Below are 13,576 nucleotides of genomic sequence, written 5' to 3' on the forward strand. Positions count from 1 at the left end.
CAACAGAGATGTTGTGAGTGCATGTACATGAAAGGGGGAATGTGGCTCAGAGCTGACTATAAAAGAGGTTTAACTGTTGTTTAACCCTCCTGTAATACTTGAGTCAAAAGTATTCACATCATTGTTTTTGCTTCATATTTAATGACTGAAATGAAATGTTATAAATAACAAAAAAACATGTACTTAATGATAATGAAATAATACAAAGTCCTTAAACACTAAAAAGATCTATATTTAGGTCAATCATTGACATTTTATGGTGATTTTCATATTTTTCTTTAGGTTACTCTGCTCTATAGGTAATCAACAAAGAAACTTAAAATACCTGATTTATAATAACAATTGTGAAATAATTTCACTTCTAATAATTATTATATTTAAATTGATGTCAGCAAATTTGAGGATAACTAATTTAAGTTTTAGCAGCAGAAGAGGTGAGTAATGAAGTTAGCTGAGGTTAGCTAAACAGGACACGCAGACAGCGGAAGTCTTACTATGACAACAGAATAAAACAGGAAGTGTTCAACACATGCTGATCAACCAAACTTAACAGGTGGCGACACCGAGGTTTCTGAGCATTTCTTTGTGAACCTCACTGACACAGGTCATGTACCTGTCTGACGTACTGTACAGTCACATGGAGCACTTCACTATCCACGACTGAATCATCCTCAAATATGGTAAGAAAATCATATTTACAATGTTTACAACCTTCTTTTTTTTTTGGTCACGCTCTTGTGCTATAGGTTTAAACTTGGCCATTTCCTTCTCTCTGCAACCTGACAGGGTCATTGTTTTTATTGTGCAAGAAAAATCCCCATAGTTCATTTTGTCTTGTAAATACATTTTTAGTAAAAAAAAAAGGTTTTACATTTACTATAAACTAGCGTTAAATCCAGTGAAAAGCAACATTTGTTTAGTTAATCCCATAACTGTTCACATTACAAAAGATGAAGCCAATAGAATCATCAGCAGCAGCAGCAGCATAAACATGCTTCTTCACTTCTGCTTGAATTTTAAAACATTTTATGGAGAAAATGCTCAATGATGGATGATATTTAAACTTTGACTCTAAAACGTCTTGCTCCACTTTATTCATCATGAAGTGCTTTTTGACTTGACATACAGTACATCACTTACGTACTTTCATAGGTCTGATGTGACAACAATGAAAGGAACACTAACATCTACCTTTCTATTACGCCTGGTTTCACAGCAACTATGTAAGAAAAGATCAAAATAGCCCAATTATTCTGTAGTCAGTGATCTATAGCAGTGATCTATATGGTTCAGTGCAACCCAAATAATGTTAACTGTAGTTTTACTGATAACCTGCACAGCTGCCGAGTGTGGTGATGAAACTGTTTAAAAAAACACTCACGCACACACACTCACGCACACACACACATGCACACACACATACACAAACAGAGAGAGAGAGAGATCTTCTTCTGCAGACAAACAATGAGTGGAAGTTCAGCCTCATGTCTGAGTTTTGTGGTGCAGAGATGAGACGGAGTGAGAGCAAGTAGAGTTTGCAGCTCTTTGTTGCAGGAGTGACAATGGAGAAGGTTTCTAAGGTAACCGGTGCAGGATGCTGCATATAGGTTTTGTGTGTGGTTATGAACGCTTCCTGCATTTCTTCTTACTCTGTCTTTTGTCTGACTTTGTAAGGCTTGTGTTTTTAGGTGTTAAGAAAATAGACAGGGTGATTCCTTTGTTGTTACACCAACGTTTTATTGTCAGCAGCATGACCACATCACTCCTGTTTCTCTTGTTGCAGGCAGGCAAATCTTATTTGTAATGTGGTTCTGTGTTTGCTGATCACATTTGGCAATCACACAGCAATGATTTAAAACTGATTTAAAACTTAATCAATGGTATTATTTCTGCCTCTGTTGCTGCTGCTGCTGCTGCTGCCATTGGCGCTGAACTTCTTTCATAACGTCTTTCCTCTTCAGGTTATTTTGTCAGGGAGATAAATGATAAATAATGTCACACAGCCAAAAACGAGACATGTACATGGAGTTCTGGCTGACTCATCAACAATACTGACGATTTTTCAACACACCTGGAAAAAGATTATAATAAATAGTGGATTCATCTGAATCTTTGTCCATGATTTAACCACCCACAGCATGGAACCCAACATTAAAGCCATTTAGGACAGTCACATAAACAATATAGAAATAAAACAGAAAATACTGGCTGTTCAAAATAATCATAATAATATAATAATGATATATAATATAATAATATATAATAATAATAAAAGGTATCAACAATGTTGGATTGAATATGGTTAATCATAATACATTAATACTGACACTTTTCTACAGAAGTGTCCAAAATAATGAATGTTTTATTCCAAGAATACGCAAAGCAAATGCTAGCTTTCCTTAGCTTTAAATCTATGTTGTCTTTGTTATACTGGTTGCCATGTTGTGGATATTGAGTTCTTCCTCCTTTTTAAAGGAATTCCAACAAAACAAAAATCTTACAAACAATATTTAGGGAAGTTGTAAGATTCAAAATCTCCCTTTTAGGTTTTTATCCAACGAAACATGTTCTGAACAACACTCCAAATACATTAAATTATAAAAAACATTACATTACATTTAGCAGTTCATTCCTCTGCTATTGCTATATATTGATATTATTGTTATTTTGTAAAGGGGAGTGAGTGAAGTTCAGCGTTTTGTAAGGTGTCATTCGAAAGTGATGATTATTCTCATGTTCTAACTTTACTTCAGCAGTGGGGCATTACAGTTCACAGCTAGAACCTTGACAGGAAATATGACTGGTATTATGAATTTAAACATAGTAAGACTGATAGCACACACACACACACACACACCTACCCCCCAGCAGAATGCAGACAAGTTCATGATGCAACAATTAATGTATCTTTGTAGGTAAACATTAAACCAGGTCTCCAGCAGGTGAACATGCTGATCTGCACGTTGTGGTTTGCAATTATAGACCTCTGAACTGTATATGGGCCATTCTACCGAATTCGTGCAAATTGCTGTCCCACAATAAAAAAACTATTTAACAAAACAATTAAGAATTCAGACCTTCAATATTTACTAAGATTATGTTATGATCTAGTTAAACACAAGACTGTAACTATTTAGTAATTAAGCTAAATATATACAAAATCATCATTTATGCTACCTTCCTAGGTACTTTCTATTGGGAAGTAGTTGTCCCAATCTCTAAGCCCTAAATTTCAATCCATGAAAATAATACTTAAAAGAATTTTGTCATTTTTTCCAATGGTGTATTTTAAAATATATGTTTGGTTTCTTTTAAACAGAATGTAAAACATTTAGATTCATTTTGAAGTTTTTTTTAAAATTACAAAACATGCTTTAAAAAATGCTGTCCCACACTTTCATGTCACAACCGTAACACGAGTTGTTTTACCACATGGGTGGAGCCTGGTTATAGTCACACCCCAGAATTTCTGACCAAGAAATGACACTGCATCCCTGTCCCTCATGGCTGCATGGTGAGATATTACCTCTCATAATTTTTAAGTAAATGGGCTCCAAAGTCTGAAAATCAGCATGTTGCATTAATAATTGTCACAACCGTACACGTATTATCTGCAAGTAAATACACTTTTGGGGGCTCAAAACAAAATATTATGTTTTGTTGTGTGTACAACTGTTCAAACATCTGTTCCTAGCCATTTACTTGTTAACATGTTTGAGTTATGCTAGGAATTAGCTAAAAATGTCACAACCGTAACAGTCACAACCGTAACAAATTGTAACGTTACGGTTGTGACATAATCATTATGGTAGTGACAACATGTAATGTTCCACATATTTAAGGACATTTTTCATCATTATTATTACATTATACTCTTAAAACATAATAATAACAATAATAATATTGTTATTATATTTGATTTGTAAAGCACATTTCATTCTTAAGAATCTCAGAGTGCTAAATAATGTTTGATATGATAAGGAAAGAAGGAAAGAGAATGAAACTAGAAACGAAAGAAAGGAGGAAAGATCAAATCTATCAGTGATTTATCTGACAGGGAGCAAAGGAAGGTCAGAAGATCATGGCGAAAAAGACAGCAGCATCACAGGCTATTGGTGAAAAGTCAAAGAGAGATGGAGAGATTGTGCACAACTTCCACGCCACCTCCCACACCCTCTGCCACGCCTTCTCCCATGCTGCCTTACCTTCCACGCACTTCTAGTGAGACTGTTACTCCACGCACTTCTAGTGAGACTAATAAGAGACGTTGGAATGCGTGACCACAGAAAAATAAACTTGAATGGAAGAAAGAAAAATATAGAAAACGGTGCCATAGATTGTGCGTGAGGCCAGAGAAGTCAAAATGTTCCGCAAGAACAAAAACTCAGAAGGAAGTATGGAAGCACAGAGTTCCTGTGCATATCAGAAAGACCCTTCTTTTTCATAACACACTCATGCACAATTTGCAGAAAAAAATACAAGTCTGCCAATTATAAAGAGAAACATGGATTAAGAAGCGCATTGACAAGCAGGTTGCTCAGAAAATACAATCTTGTTTCTATGCTCAGAGAAACACTAGGCAGCTCCCACAGGCAGCTCTCAACACGACTGCAGACAACCCACATCTAAAGTTCACATATCAGAGACATAACATTTGTGTTTGTAAAATTCACATTAAAGGGCAGGTTATGAGTTAATATTAAGCAATAAGGTTGAGGGGATATAATACAACCTTGCAAACAAAATACTGTGGTCATGAGCAAAACAGTGCAGTCACTACCGTAACAGTGCGGTCACTACCGTAACACTGAATGTTTTGTAAAATAAAATAAGAATTGAGTCATTAAATAACATTTTATGATAACTATTGGTTAAATATACATTGAATGTAATAACTAATGAACTCTGAGATCTCTATGATCAGTGTAATTCATTTTACAAAAAAGATTGCATTTAAATTTTGATGAGTCTTAGAAAATAAACTTTGAAATTTGTTCAAAAAATTATTTTAATTGATTTAGTTGTAAAACCCTTCATAATAAATTACTAAAATTATTCTTTAGAGGGTGTATGGACACACAATATTAACAGATTAATATAATGGTTTTTATTGCAGTGTGTTGCTGTGTTACGGTAGTGACAAATTTCAGGAGTTGAAAAACATTTCAAGAACAGGCAGACATTAATATATGAAATTTGACTGCGCCTTTACTAGATATGTACCATTGAAATATGGTACAATATATGTATGGACAAGGTTTTTGGAAAAAAACAACTTTTGAAAATGTGTTTCCAACTCTGGACTTTGCACGAATTCGGTAGAATGGCCCATATAGATTTCAGAGGAATTGATAGTCATCAAAACTTCTTCATCAAACTTCTTCTTCTTCTTTTGGATTCTTTCGTCGCCTAAGCAGATCATCTGCCTCCGCCTTGTCCTATCCCTTGTGTCTTTTTCTGTTACGCCAACTGTCCTCCTTCACAACATCTGTGAACCTTCTCTGAAGGTGTTTCTCTTTTCCCCCTGCCCAGCAACTCTAATTTCAACATCCTGTGAGAGAAAATGCTAATCTTCAGCCAGCTTTAAGTTGACTTACTCACATATTCTTATAACCAGACCTGGTGTTCAATATAAGCAGCCATAACGTACGATAAGACACAAACTAGGCGTCTTTCAAGGTTCCCTCCTTAGGGGTGCCAGGCATCGGATGCACTCTCTCAAGTATCAGACCTGGCCCACTGCTCGCCAGAATCTGCGATGTGATGCCTTACTGTCTTCAATAAAATCTTAACTCATCACTGACTCCAGAGGTTCCCTCATAGGTCATCTCACCAGATATTTAAGAAATCTCTGTAACACATCCTGTCCAATACAATCATTATCCCTCCTCTGCCCAATCCATCGCAACCTTGCCTCTCTTATTTTGTGTGTATTTTGTTAATCCACACGACAAAGGACAGGATGTTTTCTCTGACCAAATTAACTGTTTTTGTTAGAAAATGTCAACCTTTCTTTTCATTACACTTGAAAATGGAGCCACTAATCGTTGCAGCTTTGCATCATGGAATCTTTGTCCATTTCCTGCTGTATACAAGACTTGCTGCTTAACAGTCCATTGAAAACCATCACCCATTGAAACAGACAGTGTTTCATGATAGATCTGGACTGCAGGCGAGCGAGTCAAGACACGCTGTCGTATCTCATGTAGAGTGAGGCATAGTGTTGGCATATGTGTAGTTCCTGGGAAAAGATGTCATCTTTCTGTAAAAATGTCAGAAAGATTCCACTGCATCAGATCAGCCATGGCGTGGGCACTGAGTGCAAGGTACAGCTTTGTACCTTGCACAAAGCTGAGGTTTTGGAGTGCTGTGAGGAGTTGATGGGGATTTGTCACCTCTGTGAAGATCAAAACTACCAGGAAATTGTGTAAAGAATGTCACTTTGTTCAGCGTTAAGAGGCTTTTGAGAAGCAGTGTGTGTTTTTGAGCGTGGGGAGTATGCCTTGCTCTGCAGTGCTGTACTGCTAACTTCCTGCTTCAGAAACAGAGCAGGTGCAGTTTTGACTCTGTGCTCTTGTGTTGCTTTCAGGAGGAGAGCATTGATGTCAAGGCTCTGAGAGCACGCTTCAACAACAAAGCCAGCGCCTCAGACACCAGCAGCAGCAGAGACAGCAGCTCCCCAAAATCTCCACGGCCTGGATTTGGGAAAGCGATCATCCCAGTGACAGAGAGCGACATGGCTCATCACAGACTGTCTCCCAGTTTTCCTCCTCCTTTAACCGGCCCAGGACTGAGCAGGTTTCCAAAGGCAGAGCCACTGGCCTCCTCCATCCCCTCCAGACCTCCTTTCTTCCCTCAGCCACCTCCCATTTCTGGAGTCAGAGCATCCGTCCAACTGACAGACAGCAACAAGGTCAAGCAGACAGGCGAGATGCTGCAGAACATGGTGCTGAGGAACCAGAGGCCCTCTGGCACCAAACTGGCTCAGATCCCGGCTCAGACTCCTGCACTTACTCCCGCCCTCACCCCTCTACCCCGTCAAAGGCAGCACAGACAGAGGAGCACAGGCGAGGTCACTCCGCTCAGGAGGCCTCTACCTCCTGAAGTACGTATGCCTTTGAAGCCTAAACGGCCTCCAAATGTTAACCTGGAGCCTTTTAGAAGGATCAACCGAGGACCTGCTCTCCCCTCGTTGAGGAAAGTCGACAGTACGTGTCTCTTTTTATTTGCACATTAATTGCAGTTAATCTAGAAAGCTCTTAGTTAATGGTTGAGACATGAACAGACCTGTTTGCTCGTCTGCTGTGGCCTGTTCGATGTAGTGTGCCGGTTTTATTTCTCCATCTAAATTGCTTGTTATTGGAAAGTTAAGTAATTCTAAATCTCAGTGCTACTGAACAAACACTACATTTCACAGAATATGGGGGCTATAACAAAACTTTCAACATTCTTTCACTTCCGTTCTCTCTGGTTCCCGTCAACAGATTCCCCGAGTTCATCAGGAAGAAAAATGTCACTACCGACAGTTGTAAGTCCTCCAATACTACCACAACGATCCAACAAACCGAGCCAGCTGCCGCGCCAGGTCGCTTCTGTGTGAGTAGTTACCTGTCTACAACATGCTGGTGTAAATAACTGTCGTTTTATATCACATTAAAAAGATCAAAATGCCAATATACTGTAAATAACCTAATAATAATAATAATCTAAAATAATGCAAAAAATCAAGTAAAATACTCACAGGAGCCTAAATCATACAAGGCCCTTTAATTTAGAGTTTTCAAAAGTGTAATATGTGTAGCATCCAGTTGTCGTGTTCTTCTGATTTTACTTGCCAGACTTAACTTTCAGCCATCTAAATGAAGGTAAAATGATTATGTTACAAATCATGTTTGTCATATTCTGTAGACTGAACTCTGTCCAAAGTCACTTTAACTGACATTGTTGGTGCTAAAATGCAGCAAAGAGAAGTGAGTCATTTCTGAAACACAAACAAACAAAGTTTTTTTGCTAATGAATTGCAGAGACATCGCCGATAACCAGGAAACCTATGACGACATTGGAAGTTTTGAGAGGAATGGTAAAATACATTCACTCCTTTTTCTTCTTCTAACACAAAGACTTTTGAGTTAGAATCAAATTGTTTGGAACAAATTGTGTTATATCTTTAAAGACTGTCATGTTTTTTCCTTTCTTTGCAGAGTCATGTAGTGACAACGATTCACAGTGCGTGAACGAGGTGAGCGTAAAAAAGATTGTATGATTTCATAACACTGACTGCTTACACAGTTAAATTGATTCATAAAAATATAATTCTTACGATGCGTACATCAAATTGTCCTTTGATGTAATAATCCCTATGCATGTGTACGTTTGTATCAAATACCTCTTTCTTTTGCAGGACGATGACGTGTACCAGTTTATTGACGAGTAAGTGCAGTGTAGCTTTCTACCTTTTTGTGTATCTGTTGTGTACGTATAGATAATTGCACAATAGACCAAAAATAGAAAGCGGCTACAACTGAATTAAATAATAACAATGAGGAAAATGTGTTGTTTTTAAGTGATATTTATATTTATTTAATTAAGAGATCGAGTGTTTGAAGAAGAACCCTTCGAGAATAAAGTGTCTCACTATTTGCTCTTAGTTCTATAGTCAACAACATGTTCATGTGGTCTAGTTTTTACTTCTAAACTAAGAACTCTTTTTGCAATTCAACACACACATTCAAATCTGGAGGCTGTGATGAAAAACAGGTTCAGTGGTGGTGGAATGTAGGTCAAACTGAAACAGTGAAAGGCATGAGTAAGATTGGTAATCCTGGTGAATTAATAATTGTCACAAGTGTAACATTGACATTTGTGATAGAGCTTTAACTGTAAATAAAAATTAGTGATTGAGATACTAATAGAAAACTATGATGTTTTGTTTTTTTGTTGGACGTGTAATAAAGTTTATGTTGCTCCTTCATAGGGACCAGGTGGAGGTGAACCAGGTAAATGTAAACGTTGAGAAGATGAACAAGAAAGAATTGATAAAGCATCATGAGCAGAACAAGAAAGAGAAGCTAGAGCAACAGAAAAAAGAGAAACTGTTGAAGAAGAACTTTCTGGTAAGAAACAAATGACATTTGTCCACTAAAACCCTGCGTTTTCTATGTATTATTCATGTTCATGACTTTTTTTAATCCATCCCATTTGTAGTTACAAGGGGACATCGAGGTTCTTCATACAGCAAAGGTCCGACACGACTGGCAGGGAGGAGGAAAACTAGACCTCAGTGTGCGACAAGGAGAGAGTGTGGACATCATTCGAGTGAAGAACAACCCGGGAGGAAAATGGTTGGCTCGTTCTCTACATGGAGACTGTGAGTTTTACTTTGAGTTCCTCTCATTTAATTCTTTCACCCTGAGCCACAAAGGGCAGTGTTTAATTTAGCCGTGAAACTCAGAAAGTAAAGATTTGAATCTTTAGATTTGTTGATAGTATTGCTTTGCAATGTTTGGGTTAGATACACCGTGGGCACTAGTGGGCACTTGTAAGTATGAAGACAGGAAGCTGGGAGGAGCATTGAGTGCACCTGCGTGGCAGCGAGCATATGGGGTTTTTTTACCATAGCATAAGAGACTGGATCAAATGAACATCAAAACCTCAATAACCCAGCATGGATATTCCGTTTTCTCTTTACCTCAGTACACGACCTGCCCAGGGTGCAATAGTTAGCAATAGTTTTAGATTCATTTTGAACTCGTATTTTTAGTTTTGTTGACAAACGGCCACTACAGACCTAGTTTATTTAAGACACATGTTAAAATTAGTTTGTTGATATATTACACCATCTTTCAGTCCCATCATTATAATCCGAATTCCAATTGTCATGGAGTTTGACAGACATAATCACAACAAAGATGGCAGTGCCCTGAGACTTGCACAGTACTGTATGTTGTATGTCATGTGTTAACATAATGATATGTCATATGTTGAGATGAGATTAGACCACCACCCAAAGCCACAGCTGCCCTAAAAAATAAACATAAAAATCATTTTTTATGTTTCTGTAATGGTTAATACACCAGTATGTAGAATCTCATGTATCAAATATATATATATTGCTAAAATATAAATATTATGGTTATCCATTAATTTTCAATTGTACTGTTCTACAAAAAACTGAAAAAATAGTAAAGCACATTATTACTTCTTGATTAAGATGTCAAATTATAGTTATTTACTTGCATTACTGAACAGAAAAAATAGTTTTAAGTGATTGAATGTTGTGTTTGATTAATTTCTGACTTTTCTGACCAAATGTGAGTATAAAATGTGAATTCAGTTTGTTATTAGCCAAATAAATAACAACAACATTTTTAATTTTAAATAACTTTTTGAAAGATTTCTCGTTTTTATGACCGGTGGTCTAATAAATTGGCTAAGCGCTGTATGTTTAGGTGATTGTTTTGTGTGACTACAACACACATTGATGCTTTTGTTAATCTCATTAAACTCACACTGTATATTGTACAGTAAAGTACAGTAAATCCATATGCTCATGTGCATGTGAATCCCTGTAGATGGATATATCAGCAACACGTGTGTGGACATTGACTACGAAGAAGTGAAGCGCAAACTGCTGCAGTCCAAAAAAATAGATACGTCACCGTTACCTCCACCTCCTCCTGACCCTCCACAGATGTTTAATATGGACTCCGACTATAGAGACAGGTACAAGCACGTCATTCTCATGCTGCTGCATATGAATGTTTGCAATGCTTTTTTTTCTGTGTCACCTGAATCTGTGCCAGTTAACATGCACTTTGTGTTTCCTCTAATCTGCAGCATGATTCAAGAAGACGGTAAGAACCAACAAAGCATGCTTTTAATTCCATTTGTTTGAAAATAAATACCCAGCTAACTTTGTCTTCAATGACAACCTAGTTTACCAATGAACTCAGTTTATCTACTGTATAGCTTTAAATGGATCATATTTTTTCTGCTGCACCAAAGTCTAAAGATAAAATCAGTGATTTAACATCACAGCTCATACGTTGTTCATCCTTTGCTACCTATATGAGTGTGTTTAAATGTGTTATTTTGTGAAATAAGTGTATGACATTCTGCCCAAATGTGGCAGCAGGAATCCAGCTGCTCCTGTGTCCTCACCAATAAAATCAATGATTTTATGCAGGATAGTGAACAGTTTTGGAACTTCAGTTTCCAGGTGGAAAAGGCTGTGTCACAGAAAGATAATTTGACAAACATATGGTTTTCTTAAATTATCATAAGCAGGCATACAGTTTTATAAGAGGAAGTTGGCTAAAATCTGTCTTTCCTAATATAATTCAGTGAAACAGCAGCAGGATCAAAACTTTTGTTCCACTTTAGATTTTGTTTTGTCCTCAGATGACTATGACGATGTTCAAATAGTGGAGGATTTTCCCCCACCACCACCTAACATCAGGTATCTGTTCTTTTTTGATCTATTCACTAAAAGGAAACATAAATATGTTGTTTAATGGATGATAAGACTGTAGTGTTAAAAACTGAAAGTGGTATCATGATATTTTCAGCATAGATGCCAAGATGGAGAAGGAGCTAAGAAAAAAATTTAAGGTTAGTATCAGTGTATAATCTCGCCAAAAGGGAATCTTATGGAAAGAAGAGAACATGGTCTACGACTGATCCCTGAGGAATGCCACATACAACACAAACATGATGTATAACATCAATGTGCTTTTTAAATAATGCCAAAAACCTGGTCACTGTCATCTGTTGCTCGACAGTATGAAGGGCCGTTCAAAGTGCTGCACACCATGATGGTGGATCCTAACAGCATCATCAAGAAGCTAGGAAGTAAAGATTTGCTTGTGTCTCCGGGAGAAGTCCTTGACATCATCCAGTTCTCCAACAGCAAGAAAGCTCTGTGCTGCAACAGGTTTGGAAAATGTATGTGAACACTGAAGTTATAAAAAAAAAACTTTATTTGTGAGTGTTTGTCTCATGATAATAAATAAATAAAAAATAATATAATAGTATAATACAATAATACAATAATAATAAAACATAGAACTCTGTTTTGTGTTGATTCTCATAGATGGATATGTGGCCAGATCCCTTCTTCTTCCAATGTAAGTGAATCATCATCTTTTCATGAGTCTTTTATATACTAGAAAAACATTTATTTTCCATTGGTATATATGCATTATTGCCATTATTACTTCAATTTCCTTAAATTTAACTTTTTTTTCTCCTAAATCAATACTACTGGTCATCTTTTACTTCTGTACCAATTATTTAATATTTAACCAGTGAAAAGAAATTAATAATTAATTTAAATTGCAGTCCGTTTAACATCAGCCTTCCTCTGTAGGGAAGGCGACATATACGATGATGTTGACTACCCGAGTGGTGAGTTATCTTTACATCCACATGTTATGTATTTACATTATATGCGTTTTATGTATTTAATTCCTAAGTTAATTGTTTCCTTTTTGTATGTTTCAGATGTCTATGACAATGATTCTCCGCACACTGACTTTTCAAACTGAAAACACACACACACACACATGTTTTTGTCCATCAAACTGCTTGTATAGAAAATAAACACACTATTACTTACTCTCTATGTATTTGTATTGCTTGACCACTGAGATAACTTAAATGAATAAAGTTTTTTGTTTTGTTTCATTTTGTTACTTTAGTAAAATGTAAATAAAAAGGGAAAAAAAGAATAGCTTGCTTAAAAATAATTAGTCTAGGTTTGATCAGCTTGAGGGAGGAATGTGGATTACAGATGAATGGAGCAAAATAAATTAACTGGGGAGACTTAACACAGTTAATGATCCAGTGTGTATGAATAAGTGACATCTAATGGTGAGACTGCAGATTACAACAGCTCACACGATGTTGCCTTCATGTGTCAGAAAATTGTTTCTTGTTACGTGCAGCATTGCACTACAATGTTCAGTAGGGTAAAGCAGACATACATTCATAACAGTCAGTGTCCCCTAAATGTCATTCTCAAAGATGTCATTCTCAACAAGCACATCAGGTTGTCAGCTTTATGCATCAGGTCTATGTGGGCAAAGTTGTTCCTCTTTGTGTTTTAATTTTCCACTTTAAAACATGAAACATACACTCTGGCTGGTTTGTAGAAACATCGGCACAAGATTAAATTTTTTAAGCCACATTTTATTTTAAAGCATTTATACACAGGGTTGGCTCCCTCGTGTGGAGAATAAAGAAGAAGACAATGAGTGAGGATCAAGGTAGTATGTTACATTTCTGCCAATAAACCTGTAATGAGTAGGGACCAATGTTGGGGAATGTATTAGGATTAGGAAATGCACAGAGAGAGAGAGACCAAGAGATGGGTATTGATATGGGTATTGATAACATTACTGAAAACTGTCTGTTGCCCATATGTTATCTATATTTAATATGTTGTCTAAATTAGGTATGTTATCTATATTAAGAATATGGACAGTATTAGTATAAAACCCAACTAAATGTTACATAATTGCACCTCTGAGGTCTGAGGTTTCTACCGGGGGACAGACTGTATGTGATGTGTGTGTGT

At 36.7% G+C, this 13,576-nt stretch overlaps 1 protein-coding gene across 2 annotated transcripts; it reads left to right on the forward strand.

Annotated features, from left to right (window-relative positions):
* Nucleotides 1-587: 587 nt before the first annotated feature.
* On the forward strand, nucleotides 588-12,684 carry si:ch73-40i7.2 (FYN-binding protein 1). 2 transcript variants are annotated; one of them, XM_044043372.1, is made up of 16 exons: nucleotides 588-680; nucleotides 6,590-7,208; nucleotides 7,485-7,596; nucleotides 8,025-8,080; nucleotides 8,202-8,239; nucleotides 8,402-8,430; nucleotides 8,975-9,113; nucleotides 9,205-9,367; nucleotides 10,572-10,722; nucleotides 10,837-10,853; nucleotides 11,401-11,458; nucleotides 11,568-11,610; nucleotides 11,781-11,943; nucleotides 12,092-12,125; nucleotides 12,368-12,405; nucleotides 12,502-12,684. In XM_044043372.1, exons 1-16 carry the CDS (start codon nucleotides 678-680, stop codon nucleotides 12,543-12,545), a joined length of 1,707 nt encoding a protein of 568 aa, XP_043899307.1. In that variant the 5' UTR covers nucleotides 588-677; the 3' UTR covers nucleotides 12,546-12,684. The 2 variants fall into 2 exon arrangements, with proteins under 2 accessions (XP_043899307.1, XP_043899308.1); XM_044043373.1 differs by having other exon boundaries at nucleotides 12,340-12,405; nucleotides 12,502-12,529.
* The last annotated feature ends 892 nt before the right edge of the window (nucleotides 12,685-13,576 follow it).

This window comes from Solea senegalensis, linkage group LG14 (genome assembly GCF_019176455.1).
Source record: "Solea senegalensis isolate Sse05_10M linkage group LG14, IFAPA_SoseM_1, whole genome shotgun sequence".
Taxonomy (NCBI): Eukaryota; Metazoa; Chordata; class Actinopteri; order Pleuronectiformes; family Soleidae; genus Solea; species Solea senegalensis.